Source organism: Melanotaenia boesemani, chromosome 8 (genome assembly GCF_017639745.1).
Source record: "Melanotaenia boesemani isolate fMelBoe1 chromosome 8, fMelBoe1.pri, whole genome shotgun sequence".
NCBI lineage: Eukaryota > Metazoa > Chordata > Actinopteri > Atheriniformes > Melanotaeniidae > Melanotaenia > Melanotaenia boesemani.
This window is the reverse complement of record NC_055689.1, coordinates 33,059,297-33,085,208: the sequence shown is the minus strand read 5'-3', so window position 1 is coordinate 33,085,208 and position 25,912 is coordinate 33,059,297. Positions and strand designations below refer to the sequence as shown.

At 39.8% G+C, this 25,912-nt stretch overlaps 1 protein-coding gene across 1 annotated transcript in view; it reads left to right on the top strand.

Moving 5' to 3' along the window:
- Positions 1–25,912, top strand: part of tmeff1a (transmembrane protein with EGF-like and two follistatin-like domains 1a) — a 104,054-nt gene that overhangs the window by 51,120 nt on the left and 27,022 nt on the right. The window contains exons 2-4 of the mRNA XM_041993709.1: positions 2,882–2,991; positions 12,991–13,120; positions 21,502–21,531. Coding sequence (XP_041849643.1) covers positions 2,882–2,991; positions 12,991–13,120; positions 21,502–21,531 — 270 coding nt within the window. The remainder of the gene's footprint in view (positions 1–2,881; positions 2,992–12,990; positions 13,121–21,501; positions 21,532–25,912) is intronic.

The following is a 25,912-nucleotide window of genomic DNA, read 5'->3' as shown; positions in this document are numbered from 1 at the left end:
TTAATGGATGGACTGGTCCTTTTAGTGCTGCTTTTTCTTGTTCTCAGAATCTAAAGGTTAGTTTTTATGTTCAAAGGCTGCAGCTGGATGTTCACATCTTTCCTTCAGCTGCTGAGCTGCAGGGTTTGCGTGGCTTGTTACTTTGGGCAGCAACGGCCATTTTTAGGAGTTGCTCAGTAATTACAGGCCATTATGTGGCTTTAAGGCCAATTCAGCTGCGTTCAGACTCACTCACAGGCTGGAATCTGTGGCTTTTATGTAAAAAAAATAAAATACTGGATATTTCTAAATGATGAAGGCCTGTTATTATCTAACAAGGCAGGACTCTCTCCACCAACCACATGCTATGTGCGGTTTCATCACATTTTATCTAGCTCCAATCTGCTTTTCAGGCCTACAGGTAAGAAAATGACCATCGAGGAGTCACACCGTGATATTTTATTAACTGATTAGACATAAAATTTTAAAGGGCAAGACTGATTCAGGATAAGCAACAAGTTTGAGGAGGAACTTCTCAGAGTTTATAAAATACCAGCAGGCTCTGACCTTAAAAGAATGCTCTGACATTTTGGGAAATGTGTTTGTTAGCGGCGGTCTGATGGATATCAGCCTAATGACTTTGCATCACCTCATATACTTTGGCATAATTAATGAACTGAAGCTTTTTGGTTTTGAAAGAATAAAAGTAACAGTATTTCCAGTAAAAACAGAAACTTCAAACTTCACTCACCCTCCACTTTAGGTCCACCTTCCACTACCAGGTTAGACCTCCTTTTTAATTTTGGTGTGATAGATTGAACAAGGTGGTGGAAACCTTCCTCAGAGGTTTTCTCCATATTGACATGACAGCATCACACAGTTGCTGCAGGTTTTTCGGCTGCATCCATGATGAGAATCTCCCGTTCCACCACATCCCAAAGCTGCTCTACTGGACTGAGATCTGGTGACTGTGGAGGCCGTTGGAGTCAAGTGAACTCATCGTCATGTTCTAGAAAACAGGTGGAGATGATCTGAGCTTTGTGACATGGTGCATTATCCTGCTGGAAGTAGCATCAGAAGATGCTCCACTGTGGTCATAAAAGGATGGACATGGTCAATAACAATACTCAGATAGGCTGTGGTGGTTAAACCAGGCCACGTTGGTACTAAGGGGCCCAAAGTGGGACAAGAAATTATCCCCCCAACATTACACCACCAGCATCCAAGGCAGGATGGATCCATGTTTTCGTGATGTTTCCACCAAATTCTGAGCCTAGCATCTGAATGTGGAGCTGAAACTGAGACTCATCAGACCAGCAACGTTTCTCCATCTTCTATTGTCCAGTGTTGGTGAGTGTGTGTGAGCTTCAGTTTCCTGTTCTTAGCTGACAGGAGGCACCCGGTGTGGTCTTCTGCTGCTGTAGCCCATCTGCTTCATGGTTGGACATGTTGTGTGTTCAGAGATGCCATTCTGCAGACCTTGGTTGGAACCAGTGCTTATGTGGCTTCCTGTTGTTTTTCTATCATCTCCAACCAGTCTGCCCATTCTCCTCTGACCTTTAACATCAACAAGACGTTCTGGTCCAGACAACTGCTGCTCACTGGATATTTTCTCTTCCTCACGTCACTGCAAGATCAGTTGTCACCACTTTTACACCGGGATTTTACATGACATACATCCGATTTCTGGCTCCTCTGAGGTGAATCTTTATCTGTAAATAATCATAAAAGCATTTATTTTAGCTACAACTGTACTGTATCAGATGTAAAAGTGTAACATCCTTAAGATGCTCAGAATCCGTCAGAGGTACCATTCATTTTAGAGTTTTACCACTAAAGTGGATGTGAATGTCGATAATTAGACAAATGTGGATGTTCACACCTGTGGAGACCTGGATTTATCCTGGTTTTGACTAGAACTACTTCATATTTTCAGCAGGGTCAAGAAGTTTAGAAAAAGACTGGTTTTTCTTGAGGACCATATTTTCTTTTATTCAAGATGAAAAAACAAGTTATAGTAGTTTCCTGAAGATAAATGAATGGACAAGTTTTTTCCAACAAGGAGCCCACCCTGTCATAATGGGGCGTTAGAATCTGACAGTTTATATTGCAGAAAGTGATATTTTCAGAGCAACAAATGAGGAGAAAATATTAGAAGCCTGTTTGTATTAGTAACTATCTCATCAGATCTGGTAACCTAGCAAGCAGCTAGCAAAGAAAAATGATGGTGCTCACAACCTAGTAGCATCTACTTATGAATACTGGTTAAATCAACCAGTTATTAGGCCACTTCATGCCATTATTACAGCTTGTAATGGCGGTGTCACGTGTAGAGGAGCTATGGTGACTGTCTCCTACTTGTTTTTCTCTGACCTTGTCTTTCCAGGAAAAAAACAGACAGTTCAGCTCTGACCTGGTGGATTTGCGAGCTTGGTTCAGCTTGTTGGTGCTGGTTCAGCGGGTGGTCTATTTTCTGATAGAAAAACTGTAATTCAGAACCTAAGCTGTGATAATTTGGACTCCATGAAGCTGAAAACTGACTTCTGCTTCACTTTTTAAAAATAATTCAACCAAGCAATTGTCCCTCCGAGGACTTCAGCCCCAGTTTTCTGTCTTGAGAGTCCCTGGAGTAAACACCAGGTGTCTGCGGTGACAAAAAGCCTTTTGTCTCTGTCAGATAAACAATCTGACCCATGCTCTGTTGGGGAATGTCATGCTCTCTGACTGCTTTTACTGTTGGTGAACTCTTAAAACTGTCATTCAGAGTGAGCGTACGATCAGGGTGGAAACGTTAGGATTTACCGCCGGTGCTTGTGGAGGCTCTATAGGTCTGATTCACCTAATTGATCCACCCTCCATCCTTCTTCTTAACCCTCTCTTTTTGTTCCTCTCTCTGTTGTAGATCTATCAGAGAAGAAGAGCGACCTGAGGGTCTGCGATGACTCCACATGCCGATTCGGAGGCGTCTGCAGAGACGATGGAGCTCAGCTCAAATGTGTCTGCCAGTTCCAGGTTAGATGAGATCTTTGTTTTCTTCCTCTCTGGTCTGTGTATGCTCAGTCAGTGCTCAGCTCCAAACCAATGAAGAGAGACCCCATTAACGATCAGTTTTATGGGAAATTGTTCAAGATGTTCAGTGTTTTTCCTTAAAATTTGCTAGTTTTTAGCTTGAAATGTGTGTCACTAAGGAATATTTGAAATGAAACACTTTGAAGAAGTCAAGCCAGCATTGGCCTCCTGAAGGAGCTCAAACACATCAGTGTGTATTAGCATAAGGAGGGAAATTATCCCACATTTCCAGGATACAATATGACAATTGGTAGATTACATAATCAGATCTGTTTCTTGTACCTTTGTGGAAAAGTTTCCTGTGAGGAGTCACAGTAAGTTAAAGTGAAATAGAAACTAAACAGCACATCCTCCTTTAATTCCGGGGTGTTTTGTATCAGGAAAAAAAAAACTCCTTCCAGAAAAAAATAAAAAACAAAAGTATGTGATTCACAACTGAACCCATGTGGAAACATGTGAAATATATTCAAACGTTATGAACCAACCAGATCCCTCAGGTCATCAGGGTCAGGTCTACTTTCTGTTCCCAGAGTCAGAACTAAACGTGGAGAGGCAGCGTTCAGCTTTTATGCTCCTCACATGTGGAACAAACTCCCAGGACCTGCAGGTCTGCTGACTCAGCAGTTTTCAGGGTGAAAAATTTTTCTATTTGCTGCTTTTTATCAAAACAACTGTTAATTCCCCAAACTGGAGCTTTATTTCTTGCATTTGATCTATTTTATTTTAGCTTTTTCTGTTTTTAATTCCTTGTATTTTGTTTTTAAAGTTTTTTTATGTACTTTTTATTGCTTCCTGCACCCGTTTTAAAGCTATTAATATTTCATGTAAAGCACCTTGAATGATCTTGTATATGAAATGTGTTATACAAATGAACTTGCCTTGCCTGTGAAAAACATTTTGCAAATGGGAAACATCTGGTTTTAGAATATTTTCATGACAACATGTAAAACCCATTTCACATGCAATTTGATGTAAATCACATGATAAATTGGTTTTACATTAAAATTACATGGTTTTTTACATGTGAAATGTTGGTTTCGTGTGGAATTTTACATGGCTTTCACACGTGATATATAAGATATACATACAATTTTTTTATAATTAGAACTTACATGTTATTAACATACACATGTGTTTCTCTAATGTCTCAAATGTGTTTGTGCAGAACAACGTGGAGCACACATGAAACTTATTTTTTCTTAAAGGTTTTTTTTTATTATTTTTTATTGACTTTAGGTTCTTAAAATTAGATCAAATCCAAGATGCACAACAAACCTGGCATATTACATTTCTTTTTTTTGTTTATGAAAAATTACCAAGAAGGTCAGCAGTAGCAGTCTACAAAAACTTTTTTCTTCAAAGGTCTGAAATAGTGATTTCTGTTGAATTTTAGGGAAACAAACTGACAAATTGCAATAAATGAGATACCTGTAATTTACCGTAATGTCTTCAAATCTTCTGTATGTCAGAGATTACATATTGCACTCTAGCTTTTCCATTTATCTGACCTCTTTAGTTATGAAATTTAATTTTGAAATACGATTTTTCATAAAAAACGGACAGAGTTTATGAAATATTCTTCAGCTTGATCAAGATTAAATCTTGGAGAGAAGCAGGCATGTGTTTTTATTTCATCTTATGAGAAACTGTTTTAAATTAAAACTTGTGTGTGTATAAAATGTCAACATTTTTCTCTATTTTAACATCTTTCATGATGTTTTTATTGCACACATTGTGATGGGCTCTTTATGGGCTCAGAAATTATAATATGAAATCATTTTTTCACGTGATTGATTGACAGTCGGTGAATTGATAATCAGCCTGACATCCATTAATAAGTAGCTCCACCTACTACACCTGTTACTATGGTTAGATAGTTCCTCGTTACATTTACATAATTACATGCACAGCATTATATGAGCAATCTGCCTCTGAGTAGCAACAGATGTGTAAACGCGATGCCAAGGAGGAAAGACATCAGCAACGATCTTAGAGAAGCAGTTGTTTCTGCCCATCAATGTGGGAAGGTTATCATGTCATTTCCAACTATCTGGACCTCATCGTCCTACAGAGAATAAGTTTATTCACAAAAAATTCAAGACAGCTGCTAATCTTCCCAGGGGTGGACGTTCCAGCAAGTTCAGTCCAAGATCAGACCATGTGGTTCTCAGAGAAACTGGAAAAAAACCCCAGAACTACATCTCAGACTCTCCAGGCCTCTGTTAGCATGTTAATTGTTAAAGTTCATGATAGTCCAGTTAAAAAAAGACTAAATTAATATGACTTGTTTGGAAGGGTTGCAGGAGAAAGACTCTTCTCTCTAAAACAAACATGGCAATGCAGCTTAGGTTGTCAAAGCTCCATCTGAACAAACCACAAGACTTCAGACCAGACAAAAGTGGACATGTTGGGTCAGAACAAAAAACCAAGTAACAGCATGTCATCACAAACACGTCATAGCAGCTGTCAGCACGGTGGTGGAGGGATGATGATCTGGACACCTTGACCAAGAACTCCTCTGGATACCACAGTATTCCAGAGTTAATGTGAGTCCATCTGTCTGACAACTAACGCTTGGCAGACACTGTCTCATGCAGCAGATTTATACAGAATGACTGTAAAAGAAAAGAATCAAACTGTTGACATGATCCAGTCAAAGTCCAGACCTGAAACTGACTGAGATGCTGTGGTGGGACCTTCAGAGAGCTGCAGAAAGCAAAGCTGCAAATCTGAGTGAATGGAAGCAACGATGGAAAGACGAGTGGAGAAAAGTTCCTCCACAACGCTGCGACAGACTGATAACATGATTCAGAAAACTTTTACTTCAGCTTTCTGCTGCTCAAAGAGCTTCTATGAGCTGCTGGATCAGCAGGTGGACGTAAGTTCTCACAGACTATGTTTTAAAATTTGATATTTTATGGTTAGTTCTTTGTCTGAGGCTGGATTTGCCTCATTTTGAGACTCGTCCTGGATCAGATTATGTTTTTATGTTCTGATACATAAAACCACAGAAAATCAAAGATTAAATGTTTTTTTCCTGTGATTATTGATATTATTATGACATAACAGAACCGCACACCAAAAGAACAAGACAATGTCATGTTCTTGTTCCCCGTTAAGCTGTGCTTCTACTGTGAATACAGCAATCGTATGAAACACTGACAGTGGCCATGACTCTCAACTCTTCCCTTCAGTTAAAACAAGACAATAACAAAGACAGTGCAACCCGCCTGCCTGCTGTGTGTTTCTCTGACATATAACAAAAGACAGTTACTCCATCTGACCAAACAACACCACAGACTGAAAACAGCTGTAGTGTGAAAGGCAGTGTCAGGAAGACTAATTCACCCCGAGCTGCAACTTAAGTGCAACAACACAACACTCGGAAACTGTTAAAAACTGGCCGTCTCGCTCTGTGATGTGAAGCAAAACAGCACCGACAGTACTGAGCAAAGAGATAGTACGACACATCAGAGGAGTTTCACCACAGCCTGAGAGAGGCAGATGTTTTATACTAGAGCAGGAACATCCATAAGTTTACCAGTTTACAGCAACATGAAGCACAACATGAAGCTCTATACGTCCACAATCCACCCCGATCACCTCCTGCTGATGCTCGATAAATGTGACTTTTGAACAAGTGGCCCAGATGCACACTCAGATCCTAGTTCAGGTTTTTGCTGGATTTTTTCCTTTTTCTCCAGGACATCGCTGTCAGATCCTGTTCATCTGCTGTAGATAGTTTCTTTAATCCTGGTTCTTCTTCTATTGTCCTCAACACAAGACATAGCACAGAAGCACTGCAGCTAATCCAGCATCATCTTGCATCCTCCCTGTATTTTTACTGACCTCAAGTCAGTTAAAGTCCATCTGGTGTTGAATCTTGTCTTATCTCTTGTTCTGTCTCTTTCTCTCTTTCGTTTCCTCTGTTGCGTGTTTCTTTGCTAAATCAGCCACTGTGTGTGTTTATATCCGCTTGCTAGTGTGTGACGTGGTGTGTAAAGCAAAACTCAGCTGCAACATCACGAAGCGTCCTGGAAGAAAAAGTTGTGAGATGGTTTCTCAGCCTCATGAATGCAGAGTTTTAAGGTCTGAAAGTTACGTAAAGCGTTTTTAAATCCCTTCCTCAGAAGGTTGGAGAAAAGCTGTTTTTTAGATGCATCATGATGCGAATGTGGACGATTCAGGTGTGCAACGTTAAATAATTTGTTTTTTAACTATTACTTAAAAACACAACTTTGAGGAATGCAAAAGGTGGAACTAGAAATTGTGGATGCGTAGTGTCCAGACTGTCTGTGGTGTGCACATAAAACAATGGCTGAACCTAAAACCAACCAGAGTTGTGACGGTTTGACAGACCCATCGATATGCCATACGCTTGGTTAATGCACATGTGTAGCGCAGAAAATGGCAAATGACCCATCAGTTAAACATATCTCTGACTACTCAGAGCTCACACCTGCGTGCAGCTGACTGCCAAGCCACTAGCAGATAGTTACTATAGAATTTCCTGGCACAGACTCACTGGTGGAGCAGAGCCAGTCGGACTCCCGGGAGGTAAGTCTAGTGTTGCGATAGAATCCTACGTCACCCTAAGTTATCATCTTATCACCGATGAATGGCAGACAGTGTCTTGGTGCTCCAAACAAACATCACATCAATTTACTACAGTAACAGGCATATTTCCCCGATGCTGGGATGTATCCTGGCATATTCAACCTTCAAGGTGAATTACCAAATTCCTTCCATTGTTTTAATTATTGATAGATATTGGAAGTAAATTCAGGTACTGAGGAGTTTGGCTTCAGGGCTGGAGCACAATAGAATCTCAGCCAATGTCATTTCTCCAAACATGCAACCAACTATCTACTATTTAACATCCGATGGTCGAAGACGTGAAAAGAAGAAAACCTTGCCCTCTCATTCTCATGCCGCATTGGTCACTGCATGGTCATTTAAAAACCACTCCATCAACAGGCTGCAGGTGTTCATGGGATTGTAATACCTGGGCCTTTAATTGGACTATAATAGAAAATAAGAAATACTTTTAAAAGTAACAAGTAGCCACACAGTGATAAAAGATAGATCCATGAATAGTTTTGTAAATGCATCATAGCCTTCTGAATCGTAGTTAAATTGTGATGTGCCTAAAGATTCCCACTCCCTACTTCTCTATAGAGATGGAGGTTGTCCTTGTTGCAGTTTTAGGAACAAGTAATAGCAGAAGGCAGCTAAGAACTGAGGTCTCACTCTCATTTCTGTAGATTTATCTCCTCTTATGATTGAATTATCTTCAGACAAGGTAAACTGTATAATTACTTAGCTGGTGTTTGTGTGCTCGACTGTAAATCATTGAGGGTGGGGGGCACACAGTCACAATATCAAACACTTTAAGCTTCAGCTCATCACACCTCTGCTACCCCCCGTCTGTTGGAAGCAGCAGGTTCTGTCTTCCTCAAGATCATTAAAACTTTTGCATTTGCTTGTATAAACAGAAAAGAGTTGCTGTCATCACAGAGAGACCCAAACGTCCTGCTAAGTGCTGCTAATGAGCTCCTGAGCTGATAAAAACATGTTGCCTCAGCTGAAATTAACCACACGTCTGTTCGGCTGATGAAGAAAGCTAATAAAGACGGGACAGAAATGGAGGTTGTCCTCAAGCTCAGCTGGAGTTTGGATGTGAAGGAGACAAATTCTTCTTAGAGCTTGATTACATCCCGATTCTTTCTTAACTCAAACCCAGATATGGATTCTCCGGCTGGTGACAGCACAGTTTGGTCTCTCGCTGCAGATGTCAGAGAAGGTCCCTTCTGTCCAATGACAGCCTGAGCTGTTGCAGGCAGTGCTAGAGGTCAGACCTGCAGGGCATTCCCGCCGAGTGATTGATGGATATAAGTTAATAGAATATGGACTGCTGAACATTGAAATGTGCACCTGCAGCTGGAGTTTGACTCTGACAGCAGAGAAAATGTGGTCCAAGCTAACACTCTTAACAAAAAGCTATAAACGCTCAACTACTTTCTTCATATTTAGTGACTGAAAACTATTTTATTTTATTTTTTTACAGTAAATTTACCAGGAATGGTAATGATAACATGGTAATGATAACAGCTCTGCATGCTCTGCATTCAGGGACAAATGTTTGGTTTGTAAAGATTTGGTCAAAAGCTAACACTGAGGAGGGTTAAACATGTGGAAAAGTACCTGTACAGAACATTAAGATAAAAAAAAAAGGATCCTGTTCAACAGGTAAAGCTATATTTGTGTCCCACAATTGGTAGTGGTCATCTTCCAACCACAAGGTTTGCAGGTCAGTCCCAAATTTATGCATCTATCAAAGTGACTCTAAGCAAGACAGCTTCAAAGCTGTTTACATACTCAGGCTGTTTTCAGATTGGCCACTCATTAATCCTCTCACTCAACCACTATATGCTGTTAACTGTATAGAGATCCTCAGGGGAATCAGGGCAGCCAAGTGCTAATGCGTTTTGGACACTACATGAATGCCAGCTCCTTCATTATGTGCTGGACATTCACAGTAATGTGTTACACAAACAAACGTTAGCAGGCTAGATGCTACAGCTGATGTTCCTACCAGGTTTGCTGTTTTTGGTCCAGTTGGACGTCTCTCTCCACAATACCTACATTAAACTATGATACAAGTCTGCGGGATCATTTTTTCTTAACCCATTGGTTCTACATATCCCGTTTGCAGGACATTACAAATAAATATGTATTTTACATGGTATATCTTCCACGTACTCTTCACGTCATGTATATCTGGTTTATGTGTGAATTAGGGCTGCAACTAATGACTATTCTGATGGTCGATTAGTCATGACTATTAAAACGACTAGTCGACCAATCGGATTATGTATCTCATGATTATTATAAATGGATCTTATTTCACTTTCAGCTTTGAAATTTTGCATGAGGTTGTTAAGTAAGTCTGACGTGCCTCCTCTTTAAATGTTCGAGCATTGCAGACGTACTTCCATGGAACACAAGGTCCACTTTACAAATCTCACATTTATTTAATTTATTTTGTAAGTTTAACGTGAAGTTATCCCAGACTTTTAACGTTCTCTGCTGCCGTTTTGTTCCCTAATCCGCCACCATATTGTTCCCCTGGCGGACTTTCTTGCACATGTGCAACTCTCAGCAGAGATTAAAGAAAAAAAAGAAGACGATGTCTCACTCTGGATTTTTTTCCCGCTCTTTGTTCATGTGCATTGTGCAACTCCCAGCAGAGATAGGATTAGAAGATGATGTCTCACTCTGTCTTTTTTTTTTTTTTTTTTTTTTTGCCAACAATAGTCAACGTCTAAATTCGTTGTCGACTATTTTTATTGTCGGCTATTGTCAACAACATTAACTAATCGTTGCAGCCCTAGTGTGAATCACGTTAACCACATGTAAACTACATGTCAATCACATGTGATTCACAAATGAAACCACATTTGTAAAACACATTTGATTCACATGCGTACCACATAAGAAAAGCATGTGAAACATGTGAACTACATGTGGGATCACATGTGAATCACATGTGTTTCACATGGGATTTATATGTTTTTCACATGTGGTTCACCTGTTAAATGTGTGGTTGCATGTTAATCACATGTGGCCACATGTGTAGCTGATTATTCTATAAGGGCAAATACTGTTTCATATAAAATCCTGCAGCCAGCAACCCTTTCTACCTGGATTCTCAGGTGTACCACCTCACCTGCTCTCTCATCATCCTGCTCATCTAACTGACACCTTGTAAATGCAGCCATCTTTATTTCTGCTCACATAAAGCCCGAACTGTCCTTTGTATCCAACCCACTGTCAGCCAGAAGCACATCAGCTGGAGAAGTTTCTGCAGGGGCGTGTTTTTCTCTGCCTTCTAGACGGAAACAGGATGAAAATCTGCTGCTGCAGCTGAAGACACAACCCAGAAAAAAGATGAAAAGAAATTCTGAACGACGTAAATGAACTGCTGTAAACAGAACGCTGGTTCCCCCAACATGAAGGATGGATCCCTCCAACAGAGTCAGCTAATTAACTTCAAGTCTAATGTGTTTTAGAAACTAAGTTTTCCGGACCAGAGAGTTTAAAATCCAGGTTGATGTGCTTTAATAGAACTTCTGGCCAGTGCTGTAGCTTTTATTCATTTCTAGTCCGCTCAGCAAAGAAAACCCTGTCAGCAGTTTTTACGACTTGTTTTGTTCAAGAGTAAAAACCACTCCATAGACCTCATCCCTTCATAGAAGTTATTGTGTTTTATTTGTTTCCTAATTGTGCATAATAATGAATTAATGCAATGTGCACAGTGAAACAGCAGCAAGATGGCAACATGTCTCCTGCTCCATCTAACATAAAGGTCACATGTCACTCCTCCACACGCTGACTTCTTCTCATGGCCGCTGATTAAAGTTCAAGTCACTGCTGCTGCCTAAAGACTGACTGAGTCCAGATATTATCAGTAGGGATGGGACGTACAGCGCCAATGTTTCAAAGCAGTAACAAGAAATCCTGGAAGTGTTTAGTAAAGCGAGGCTCAAGGCTTGTGTAGTTGTTAGAGAAAAGGATGTTGCTCTGATGATTGAAGCCTTGCTGCATGAAACGGGTCAGGAAGTGGTTTGAATGTTGGCGTGATGTACCGTCAGATATAAAGCTCGAGGAATCTCCACATACCTACATACTGTTTTAAATAAAAAATATAAAGTGTCCCCGTACATCAGATTCAGAGGCACATTCACCCTCCTCTTCCTCTTCCAAATGAAAACATAATTGTCCATATATACTGTATACTGTATACTCCGCCCCTTTAATGTGAGTGTGCACTGATCAAGTTAGAAAACCCTGGGTGGAATTACCAAGTTAATAACCAGCTTTGTTATGCTGCTTATCCTGAAAGTCTGGGTAAGTAAAGCCAGGTATCAGAGAGATATCTGAGGTGTGTTGTTCACACTTTGTCATACAGGCCTCAGGTGGACATGTTGCGTGTATTTAAATGACATGATTACTGAGAGCAGACTCTTGTTTTTGTGCTTTAACTTGAAGTCATGAAAACACAGCTGATTTAACCCTTGTAGGTCATTTCTTTTGTCCTTTTCAGGTCATTTTTCCCTCAATTTCTGGCTCCCATAATGGTTTTTAGCTCATATGTAAAGTTGTTTTTGTGTTTCTCTTGAAGAACTTTGAAATTCCAATTTCAGTTTTTCTTAAAGGTTATCAGGGACACATTTTATACCCTTTCAGCTCATTAGTGGACAAAAACTGCTATAAATGAAATACTAATTCACTTTATTCCCTCTTTTTTTGCTCAAATTACTAAATAAGCTTAAATCCATTATTATTCCAATTATTTTATTCCTTTAAAAGTTAGTTAGTTTTTTGTTTGTTTGTTTGTTTGTTTTTTGTTTCATTAAAATTGACATTGTGTCATGAAGCTGGTATTTATAGGAATAAAATAATTTGGATAATTACATATTCGATATTATAGATTAGGACTGAAGCTGATTTAGTGAGAAAAAGAAGATAAAGATCTATTTTTTTTTCTTTTTCTTTTAATAGAAGTTTAGAGGAAATGACCTTTTTGTCCTCTGATGGCCTGAAATCATTGTAAATTATAAATCGGACACTGCAAAAATATCCTAATAATTAAATTTTTTACTTTAACTTTACATCAAAATCTTTGTCATATATATTAAAAGTATTCAAGACTGATAAAAAAAAAAATCCCCTGCCACCGAAAATTGGTTATATGGATAATTTTGAAAAACAGTGGAAAAAATATTATTTTTAAAATTTTTTTAATTACAGATTTTGAAACAGGACTTTTATGTCCTCTGACCCCACAAGGGCAAAGAGGACATACAAAGACGTACATATTTCTGTACATTTGACTCTTTTATTATCCTGAAACTTAAACTGACTGTGTTTGATTTGCAGTGCCACAAAAACTACGTCCCGGTGTGCGGCTCGAACGGAGACACCTACCAGAACGAGTGCTACAGGCGACAGGCGTCCTGCAAGCAGCAGAGACTCATCTCCCGGGTGTCCGACGGGCCCTGCTCCGCCGGTGAGTCTGTGCCAGGAATTACACCACGGAATGAAGGCCTGGAAAATCTGATCGATTGAGGGCGGGGTTTATCAGAGCAGCGAATAACGCTTCATTTATTAATACTGAACGGCAGATGTGAAGACATCAGTCAGAGTTTAAAGGCTTCAGACATTTAAACTGTCCTCTAGGGAAATAATTTAGCTGCTGCCTCATACAATGAGACACAACTTGTCTTCATTTTGCTCCATCGGTCATGTAATGACTTTTTTAAATTGGCAAAGAGAGAATTATGAGGTGAAACTACTCAGAGCAGAGGCTAGGGACTCACCCTGTTTTTCAGGTCTGATGGACTTAAAAAGACTAATTCAGGGCTTTGAATTGAGTGAAAAGGCAGAGCAAGAAAAATTCTTGCTAGAAATGGCACGAGTAACGATGTGACCTATAGAAGGTCATGAGCTCAGCGAGCCAAACCATCACAACAGGGAAGCCACTGTGGAAGTATTAAAATGACTTCCACACCACTTTTAGAGAAAAGTTAAATTAAATTAAATTAAATTAAATTAAATTAAATTAAATTAAATTAAATTTTTAAGAAATAATAATAATTAATTACTAAGTGAAGTATTTATTCCTGAGTGTAATGGCTGCTAGCAGGAATAATCTCTCTTACCTGTCTGTCTTGTAGGGAGCTTTAAGGAAGAAAAATAATAAGCATATTAAATAAAAAATATTGAAATAAAATATATTTCTATTTATTAACCCACAATATAATTTCATTTGTTTATTTCAAATAAAGAAATAAAATAAAATATTTAAATGAAAATATTATTATTTATAAATTGAGCAAATATTTATATATACTATAAATGGTATAGTGGTATACTATTTACATAATGACACACACACACACTCACACACACATACATATATATAGAATAGAAATACTTATCATATATATATATATATGTATGTATATATATATATATACAGAGATGGATGGATGGATGGATGGATGGATGGATGGATGGATGGATAGATAGATAGATAGATAGATAGATAGATAGATAGATAGATAGATAGATAGATAGATAGATAGATAGATAGATAGATGTGCTTGTCTGATATTTGTGTTTAAAGATGTTCACTATAAACACAAAGACATAAAAACGTCAAAGATTACAGGTTATTTTCAGGTAAAATTAAACCAGTATGTGTCCGAAATGTAAAGCAGCGCCTTCTAATCAGACTGAGTCTTCTTCACATGCCGTATATTTTTAATTACACGTGCAGTCGGCTTCATTACAGAGTTTTAGCAGCATTTAAGTTCTGTATCATTATATTTCTAATTGACTGAACATCAAACGTAGAGAGCTCGTCCTCCATCCTCTGAACTCTGCAGCGCGTCATCAGTCACATTGATTTCTGAGAATGAGCCAGTTAATCAACCACCGATCAATTTTAATTAGGAGCCGTGGATGAGAGTCATTAACACCCGCCTTAAGCTGAGTGTTTCTAAAGCCGGAGTTCACGGTCTCCTCAGAGGCCTTTCAGGGTTTTACAGATGGACTGTGGTGAAGTGAGGATTGAAATGATTTCACTCAGCGGCTCTTTAATCCATCAGAGGCCGAGAAACAGTCTGTGATTTAATAAATCCTTCCTCAACAGGTAGTCAGGACTGGAGGTAATCTGTCTCACCGGTAAAAACTCTGTTCAGACTTATATCAGCTCACTCTGAGGACAGGAAGGTGGAAGATTAAACCCTGGCCTAAGATGGGCTGCAGTCCATTTACAATTAACTGAAACATTTAAAGTATCTTTACATGCAGCTGTTTCATTTAGTTGTTTTTAATAAATAAGTGGTGGCGTTTCAGAAACATGTTTGTGTGTTACACCAGCTTTCCGTAGAGATCTCATATTTAATAACGGTTCAGTTAGCCTTCTTTATAGAAAAGTTTTTAAACTTCCTCTGTTTGAACTACTCAGACTGGGCTTCCTCCATAAGTTTCCCCTCTGTAACACACCTTCTCTGCAGACTTTTACATTAAAAAGCTCAGACCTCTTCTTGAGCCTATTAAGACTTAAGGCCACCATGCAATATGTTAAGAAATCAGATTACTGAAAATAAACTGATTGCTGAAGTTTTAAGTGGTCTTAAGCTACTTAGGATAACAAACATATGGAGTTTACTGCAGATGGTTCATACTTTCTTAAAAAGATAATAAGATTCCTCAGAACTTTGCGGTGTTCCTTCTGTGCAACAGATTTGAGCCATATGGTATCCCCGGTGGTAAAACTATCCCAGAACATCCCTGAAAAGTTATGTACAGACCACATTCATTCCACTCTGCTGCAGCTGTTTTCAGATGTTGAAGCTGCTGCAAAGATTTACTCCCATTAGAGCTGCTGTTAGCAACTGGTTCACAATCAATACTTCAGTTCATCCCAACACTGCTGAACTGTCTAAAACTCTTCATCCACCCTACATTTCTTTATATTTCTCTTCCAACAGTCAGACTTTGTTGTAATCTGTTTTTATTTCTTTTTTGCACTTGAACTTCCTGCTCAAAACATTCAGTCATTTTAGGAGCCACCTGGTTGTCTCACAGCTACTATAAGTGGCAATAAAACCAGGATTTCCTGCATCTGACCTCAACAGGAAAACAGCTGAATCTGGTAGAATCCAATAAAAACGTCAAATATCATGACAAATGAAATGCTGACGCTAAAGAATGATTGGTTTTACACTGGTTTTGGTTTTATGACTGTGAGATTAAAATATGTAGTTGTAATAGAAGTCAATGGGACATTTTTGGCCACGAAGGTCACCAGAGGGACTTTCTGATTCTACATAAAAGATATTAATGCAATCAAGATTATTTTCCTACCAATGAAGACATATCCAAAACTTCAGTCCCCACAAAAGCTCCATACCCTGATATTGATTATGTCAAAAATACTTAATGTTTTGTATGTTTTTAATAATTCCAATGATCAAACTGGAATTTAAAGGGTTAAAATCCTAAAAAAAAAAAAAAACTATTGCACGTCTTGTAGTTTTGAGCATGTTTGAAGTTGTTTAAGTTATTTATGGGTATAAAAAAAGCTGAACAATTTTTTATTTGTGGTGATTGATTAGCAGATTTGGGGGTTTTTTGTTTGTTTTTTTCTTTTTTTTCACAGAAGCAAAGCAGTGATTTTACCTCAAAGCTCCTTTAAACCGAGGAAGTTAAGAGTCAGTCCAGGAACCTCCCACCAACATGATCACCCTGCGTTATCAATAACAGATCTTTAGGCTACAAAGACTCATCATTTGTTTTCATTTCTTTAGTTTCATCTGTGAAAACCAGCAAAGATCAGACAGTCTGACAGACAAAAAACAAGATTCTAGCAGCAACAAGGTGATTCCCAAACAGCTGTTAGCCGGAAACTCAGCATGGAGGCAGACACTGGACAAAAGAAGAAGAGTCAGGACTAAAAATTATCTACAGCAGATGAACAGGATCTGAAAGCGATGTCCTGAAGAAAGAGGAACAAATACAGCAAAGACCTGAACCAGAATCTGAGAGATGCATCTGGACCTTCAGTTGATCCATATACTGTTGGCCGAAGCCTCATTAGAAATGCTCTCCTGCTCTACTGTTCAGCACTGCCCTCACAGTTGCCGGTGGTACTGCTCCGTTTTCATGGTTCCGCATTAGCAAGCTCTCTGAAAATCTATCAAAATCAGCATGTAAAGGAAGACAGACAGTTTGTATCCATGTGGGTTTGAGGGCAGAAATGAGACTTAAGAGGGTTGAAGGTGTGTTGAAGAATCTGCTGAGGTCAAATATTCACTTTTAAGCTCCTTAGAACTGGACAAACTGTTTCCGCCTCATATACTGTATTTCTTTTTATTGTATAATGCACCTGTTTACTGTTTATGGAATACTAGGGTGACAAATGAGTCTATTAAGCTGTTGAACGATCAGCCGCTATGACTAAGAATGAGGCTAAAGTGCTAACAGGTTTGCATTTTCCTCATCAAACCCCTCCCTCTGGGTAACTCTGGATTCAGACATCCCTGCAGCCTTGGCTTGAGTTGGGGAAACTTATTGTAACATCACTGCTGGCGCTGCTGACGCTGGCGGTCAACCCCATCTTCAGGGGCAGCATCCTGATTTCCCCGGACGCACCCCCCAGCGCTCTGCTCTTATTACCCGTTACACCAGGGATCTGGCAGCATTGTATGCCCTCTGCTTCCATCTCCTCCTTCTTGTCCCCCTGCAGTTTCTTTTCCCCGAGATTTATGCTTCCTGTAATCAGAGAATTGTGCAGCTGTGAGTGGAGCTTGAGTTTATTTCCCAGAGCTGAAGAGGAGGAAATACAAAGCTTTCAGCTCCTTTCTCAGAGAGGTTATGTGAGGTGGGACAAAGTCTCCTTGCTGGGATCTGATCTCTGACTAAAGCTTCACACCAGCCTCAGGCCAGAGTTATTACTCTTTAAATCTCTTCTTGTTGGCTTTTTGGCTTTGCTGTGAGAGATTAGAAGAAGATGTGACATTACAGACCTTCAGACTCTTCTAACTTGGACTTACAATAACCTTTTGAAGCTGAACTTTATTTTCCACAAACTTTGATCTGTCAGATTAATTTATTGTAATTGTACTCTATGAAATGTTTGCCAAGACAAACACAGACAAATGTTTTCATTTATATCTTTATGAACACGAGGGTTTGGTTGGAGCTGGAAAGCCTTCTATGACCACAACTGTATTCCCAGGAATTACATCTAATTCCACACCTCACAGTTTGTGCCTGAAGCCAACATTCATAAAGTGTTTTGGTCCTTTATGAAATCCAAAAGCAGCATCCATGAAAGTCTTTGACAAGCAAAGAGAAGCTTCAGTTTGTCAACGAGTGTGTGAGAAAATCATCAGTTTAAAAACAATTTTCCTAAATGAAAGATTGTAAAGGATTTCCATATTTCTATCTCTAATCAGAATATCATCAAACCATTAAATCTGGAGGAATGTCAGTGTGTGGAGGACAAGGAAGGAATTCTAAGCTGGACTCCATGGTCTCTGATCCCTCAGACAGACCTGCTTCAAGAACTGTCATCCCAACAGCTGATGGAACTGGGACGGAGCATCACATAGTACACTTTTTACAAACTAAGATGCTTTGCCCTTTTTTCAATAAAAGACTGAAACAGAAAACTGTAAAAGAAATAACCAAGTGTTGGAGTTAGAGAAACTGCTGAAATAAATACAAAGGAAATAACAAAATCCTGTATAAACCCACCGAGTGAAACCAAAAGAATGTACAGAACTCGGTGTGAAAACCAAACAAAAGAGCAGCAGTTCCATAAACTAATGTGACCGTCGTCACAAACAAAACACTAAACCAGCCCAACACCAAACTAAACAAAAGATAACCACAATGGCAGAACACAAACCGAAGCGTAGCAAAGCTTGAACTGAGTGTATAAATATAGCACAGCGAACACCCAGTAAGCAATGCCACCAAAACTTCTGCCAAACTCGGAGCCGAGGCCACCTGCGCTGACCAGCCTCACTCCTACAATACGAACAAACACACAGTAACTAAAGTGAGGGGAAGCGGCCTGTGCCATTCACGGCTTCCCCCCCTTGACTGGCTTCAGCTGCAGCCTTTTCAGCCTCGGCCTCTAACAAGCTGCAGCCTGATTGGTCCATAGTGAAGCCAGTCAGAGGGGCGGGGACGGAGGTGTGCTGGCTCCAGCCACTCCAGACAATCAGCGGCAGAATGAGCCGCAACTGCCAGCAATAAGCGGTGGCCGTAACATAACCCATGGCTGGGTCGGTCCATATTTGACCCAGCAGCTGGGTTGCACAACGACCCAAACTGGGTTATTTTTAACCCAGCAGTTATAAGTGTGCATAAAGATGTACAGAAGAGGCAGACGGTCAACTTTTCTGCATCCAGTCAGAGCTTGGGTTGACCCTTTTGCACACTGTTTTCAGGATATTGAGAGTGAAGTGATTTACAGATGTGGCCTCAGCACAGGAAGCCGGGTGCTGCAGTAAAAACCTCTGCATGCTTCATTAACCACCTTTAATTTCCTCAGAAGCTTTTATCAGCTCTGGGCTGCAACAAAAGCAGGAATTAATGTATCCACGCAGTTAATGAACAGTTTGTTCTCATCAAGATCATTTTCCCACCATCTGCATCCTGGTGATGAACATGTAACAGAGACAGAGGCCTGCTGCAGGTGTTGGTGTTCAGATGATTTTCTCCCTTCCAAAGATGAATCAGAGCTTTTGAAGTTTATTGATGAGAAGGAGTTTGTGCCACAGATCTGCAGTCCAGCTGGTCACTGATTCATTTTATCCATAGGATCCAGTTCATTAGTTAGAAAGCATCTCCGCCTGTAGCTTTCCCTTTTTCCCTTTACCTGCCAACCTGGACTCAATTTTTTAAGTTTAATTTGTTTAGAGCACCCATAAGCCAGATAAATTATTATTTAAGTTTCTTCATCTCTACACAAACCTCTTTAGGGATTATTTGTGGATCCATTAAAACTCTTTACCTGATAAGAGTGGTTGAAGGATGAGGCTTCGGCCAACAGTAGATGGATCAACTGAAGGTCCAGATGCATCTCTCAGGTCCTGGTTCAGGTCTTTACTGGATTTGTTCCTGTTTCTTCAGGCCATCACTTTCAGATCTTTTAGTTCTGACTCTTCTTTATTTGTCCTCCACGTGTCCAGTTTCTGCCTCCATGCTGAGATATGCTAATGTTGGTGGGAGGCTCCTGGACTGACTCTTAAAACAAAAACACTGACACACGCTTTGCTTCCTGAGCTTTTCCTATTGTATACTGCTCTGGATAGAAAATATTAATGTGTTGGACATTTTGAGTCTTTTTTTTTTTTCCTGCTCCATCTTTCTATTGGAGTGGCCACCAACCTTGTGCATGATGAGTTTTCCTCCAGAAGGATCAATACAACTCAACCATATTTCATAATCAAATCTAAGATGTTTTGTTTTTTTCTTATAAAGAGGTTAAAGCAAAGCTCCACTGGCTGCTCAAAGAGGAGCCCTTAGCTGTTAGTAACATGCTGACAGAACCATTAATATCTCTACTCACTTTCTGACCATTTCTGCCTCCTTTTTTGTGAAAAACAGTCACTTCACGACTTTGTGAAGAAGTGCTGCTGCTAAAGGTGAAATTTAATCGAAGCGAGCAGCTGGTGTCCATTTCTTAATGCAGCAGTGGCGTGCCAGGAGCTCCAAACACTTAATTCCAGGCTTCAGCGCCAGTCAGTCCATTTCCTGATGGAGTCGATGTGAGCCAACGAGATGGCCGTCATCTGGACCTGCTGCTGCTCCATGCACTAACTCTGCTCTGATTCAGTATCACATTATTGTTATGTTTAAATAAAAAGGTCTAACTCAGGGCTGTCAAACATACAGCCCAGGGGTCAGATCTAATATACATACATATATATATATATATATATATATTATTATTATTATTATTATTATTCAGATCACCCCCAACATCTAATCACTTATTCTATTCCTGAGATTTCCTGAAAATTTTACAGAAATCCATCCATAATTTCTCAGTTATATAGATCAGCTGTTCCTGCTTGTAGACTTACCAGGACGTCTCCGCTGGAAGCTGTCCATGGATCATCTTCAGAGGAGGACGAGGGCTCTTTAAATCTGCTGTTTACTGTACAGCAGGTGGAATGTTAGACACAAGGTACTACGGTGGAAACTCAGTCCACAGTAGATAAAATGTACCTCAGCCTTGTCCAGAGGACCATCTTGCAGAGTTTTAAAGCTAAACTGTCCATGTGAAGACCCATTCTGTGTCCATTTCTGAATAGACACAACCTCTTTCTGAAACTACATAAGCAGTGCCGGCGTCAACTGTGCGTTATAAAAAAAAACAAGATAAAAGAGAATTTGCATTAACGTGCGAAGTGGTGTGAATGTATATAAAATAAATTAATAAATAAAAATAAATGTAAATAAACAAAATAACAAAATTATGTTAATGTGCAAGTAAATAAAATAAATAATAAAAAATTATGAAAAAGAAAGAAAAGAAAAATGTGTAATTGAGGCAAAATATGTTAAAATTCACTTATTTTTCTCCAGAAATTTCATGTTGTTTGTTTATATTTTCTACGCTGAGAGTTTATTAAATGTAAACATCCTTATAAAGTTTTTGTAGTAATTCGGACTAAAACACAGGGAACATGGAGTTTAGTATGTTGCAGGTTGTTATGCTCTTATTTTACTGGTCCAGCTCGCTGCAGACCAGATCGTGCTGCATGTGGTCCCTGAACTAAAATGAATTTGACCCCCCCCACCCAGAATCAGAACCATTAACCCTGATGGTGTTTTGTTTTGTCTCTTGTGTCTCCACAGATCCAGGTTCTGGTTCTGGAGATGGAGAAGGTGAGTGTGTGTTTTATCTTTGGGCTATTTAAAGATTTTCATTTCCTGCCTCACATCTGCAGCCAGTGAAAGTCAAACAGAAATCAATTACAGCTGAGTCTTCATCTGCCCTGCACAAACAGTCCTGCTCACGCTGCGCTCGGGTCAGAACCGGGCCGAAACAAGCCTGACTGCAGCATGTCAGCATCTTTCCTCCAGCCTCCAAACCCCCTCGCTGCATATTAGCTCCTCTAATGAAGGCTGTGAGGAGGTTTTCATCAGCTCCTCCCTCAGGAATGCTCAGATTTCCAGTCCCACCGGAGCCGAGCCAGGAGTCGAGTTGTTGCCAAATTTGGCAACAGAGACATTTTAACGACCATCTGTGAGCACGACCACAGGGTTTGTTGTTTAATTTGGCTGCTGAAGGGGTTTTAATTGGAGGCGGTTGGAAAGACGGCATCACTACCATCTGCATGTGGGTGGAGTTCAGCAGGCGCTGCAGGTGGAGGAGGAGGAGCCTCCGAGATGAATTAAAACTTATTAAGACTGAAATTAAGACTCCGGGTCTGATCTGTCTGTCTTCTCAAACATTATCAAACCTGTCAACGTTCATCCTGTTCAACTTCTTCCAAATCATTATTTCACACAAGATTTAAAGGGCAGATCGTATTTATTTATTTCAAATCAAGAATGATAAACTTGAATCTTTTATTAGGAATACACACCTCATCAGGTCCACCTCTTCAACGTCCTGTTAACACAAATATCAAATCAGGCAATCACATGGCAGAAACTCGCATTTAGTCACGTAGACATGGTGAAGATAACTTGTTGAAGTTAAAACTGTGCGTAAGAATGGAGATTTAGTGGTCCAACGTTAAAGCAGATGGGCTCCAGCAGCGGAAGACCACACCGGGTGCCTCCTGTCAGCTGAGAACAGGAAACTGAGGCTACAATTCACACACACTCACCAACACTGGACAATAGAAGATGGAGGAAAGTTGCTGGTCTGATGAGTCTCCATTTCAGCTCCACATTTAGATGCTAGGCTTAGAATTTGGTAGAAATGTAATGAAAACATGGATCCATCCTGCCTTGGATCAATGTTTCAGGCTGCTGGTGTGGGAATTCACCCACAGAAGTAGAAGTACTTCCACATGCTGCCTTTTAACGCAGAGGATTTCTCGCTCAGGGAAGCAAGTTAGGCCTCCACCTTTTGCATTAATCAACATTGTGTTATTAATTAACAGCTAAAAATCAGTTTATTAACATTCATATTCTGAGTCATCCACGTCTAAAATCTAAAAATGTTTTTTTTTCATCATTGATGCAGCCAACAAATCGACAGCAACAGTGTGATTTTATCATGTCAATATGGAGCAAAACCTCTGGGGAATGTTTCCAACACCTTGTTCAGTCCATCACACCAGGAATTAAATTAGTTCTAGAGGAAAAAAGAGGTCCCACCGGGACTAGCAAGTATCTTTTCTGCTGTCCTCCAAATTTTAATGTCTGTTTCTGCTGCACCTGTCTGACTGATGAATCCCCCCAAAATATCTGTGGACATATTTAATAAATGTATTATGTTATTTTGCACAAAATATGGGGAGAATTTCCAAGAAGGAGGTTGGGAGAAAAACAAATCCAGTTTATTATGAAACACCTGGCAGGTCACCGCAGTGTGAACAGCATCAAATGGGGACGAGGTGCATCTGTTTGGTTCAGATAAAATGAGGCCTGACGTTCAAAAACAACAAACAAATCAGCCGTGCAGGCCGTGAATAATTCATCCACTGAAAACCGTCTGCATTTTAAAAGTGGCTGGTTTCATTCATTTCAGCATCTTTACTAAAGTCCTGCTTCTACCTTCCAAAGCAGATGTGTGCACATGGAACAGCTTCGTGATAAAACACTGTTCAGATGTCTGAGGAGGCTGGATGGGTGAGGATTAAATGTGCAGACCTCCATGCTGATTCATCTCAGCCTCCATCCGTTAACCTTTTCAGCTGATGTCTAATTAGCCTCTTCCTGCCTCTGAAATGTGACGTTTGTGTGTGTGTGAATGTGTGTGTGTTTTCCCAACAGTCTTGTGTGTCATGGTGTTGTCTCATGGTAAAGTCCATCTGAACTGGGGCTTCCTAAAGCACACTCACTCAAAAAGCTATCAAAAATTGCTTAAATTAGCACCTCCTAACCACTTACCAGCAGCTGGGAGTGTGTTGGAAGATTTTCTCTGACAATTTCATCTTTTTCCAAAATCTCTAAATGGAGAGCGGAAGGTTAGAACGACCCACATGCATCAATAAAAAATAGACCAGGCAGAGATAAAGACGAACTGCAGGATAAGCTATCAGGTGCGCACAAGGAAACATGAGTTTATATCCATCTGATGCTGCGCTTCTAAAGTTTAAGACATTTTCAGATGCGTAAAACACTCAATTTCTGTTTGTTCTGTCTGTGATAATACAATAAAAATATAATAAATATGAGTTGTTGTTTTTTATTATGAATACAGATGGACAGACATTAATGTTTAACAGCTGGTGTCCATGGGGGAAAAAACGATGCCATCCGGGGTGTTTCCTGGACTGGGAACATTAGGGGCTGAGCCCACACCCTCGTAGAGGAATCTCGGTGAACCAACGCAGTAAAAACGGCTTTTTATTTTAACTTTCTTGAGCATTGTGTCACCTTGTTTAAAGCCAAATACTGCTATATGTGCTTCAATATGTATTTATTTTCAAGCTTAAATGTGACAATGTAAACAAAATCTCTAAAATCAGTATTAAACTTTTACTTTTCCAGACATCTTCTGTTTATATCCACAACTTGCTGTTTAGTGCACATCTTCTACAACAAAAGGATGAACGTGAACTGTTTTCAGTCACTTGCAATTTTTAGAATATAGATCATGCTGTAGTATTTACTGTACCTCTCTATCATCTCATCTGTCTCTTCCTTCTTTCCCTACAGGCTTCATCACTTGTTTTCCTTCCATCATTTCCCTTCTTTCCTTCTTTCACTTGCTGTTTTCCATCTTTACCATTACTACTTTTTCAGTTGAATAGCCGAGTTTAAACTAGTGGTAAGTCTCGAACACCCCTGTCCTGGAGCAACACACACACACAAGAACCACCAACCTCATTAATACATAAAGTATACACCCACACAAAGGTGAGACCATGAAAGACTGGTTTTGCATTTCAAACATAAATGTATTGTGAGCAACATAAATGTAAAACACTCTTTAAAACTATTGACCAACCAGTGACCTGGAGGTAAACAAAAACACCAGTAAATAACATTATAATAAAGATGTTCTTTTTCTATCTATAGTTGAACTAAAGCAGAACAAATAGATAATAATGTAGAAACCAAACCTCCAACACCATTGGGAAAGCCGTTTTCATCTACTACAAACAAACACGTGCACGCGTGCACACACACACACACACTCAGCAGCGGGTATACCAGCGACTCACGTAGACTTCACCACTGGATTTAACACAAATGTGTGTAACAGAAAAGGGTTAGTAACTAACGGTTTAGTACAGCTAGCTAAACCTTACTGTCTCAAATAATCTGCCGAATGTTTAATTTTTAAGACATACAGGGTTTAAATTACTTGTCTGTTTACCTGTTTTGTGTGTTGGCCCAGAGTCTTCCTGCCCATTGACAGGGACCACAACTGAAGAGTTGTCTCTCTTCTTTCAATAAAAACTGTCTGATGTCCGTTTTTGACTGCTGATGATGACCACACGAATAACACCAGAGTTCAGATTAGGGCTAAAACACTGGGTTGTCAGGCAATAAAACACGGAGGATTCCCCGTTTCCATAAAATTCCTCTATGATTGGTCATATTGTTGTACCCGTGTTACATTCACAGAAGCCAGGAAATTACAAAACTACCATCTTCTTTAATGTTATAAGCGGTGGACTAAAGCTGTGGACTGAAGCTGCGGACTGAATCTGTAGAGTGAATCTGTAGAGTGAAGTGGTGGAGTGAAGCTGTGGATTGAAGCTGTGGAGTGAAGCAATGGATTGAAGCTGTGGAGTGAAGCAATGGATTGAAGCTGTGGAGTGAAGCAATGGATTGAAGCTGTGGAGTGAAGCAATGGATTGAAGTGGTGGACCGAAGCAATTGATTATAGCGGTGGACTGAAGCAATGGATTGAAGCAGTGGACTGAAGCAATGGATTGAAGCTGTGGAGTGAAGCAATGGATTGAAGTGGTAGACCAAAGCGGTGGATTTAAGCGGTGGACTGAAGCTGTGAATCGAAGCTCTGGAGTGAAGTGGTGGACTGAAGCGGTGGACTGAAGCAATGGATTGAAGCTGTAGAGTGAAGTGGTGGACTGAAGCGGTGGACTGAAGCACTGGATTGAAGCAGTGGACTGAAGCA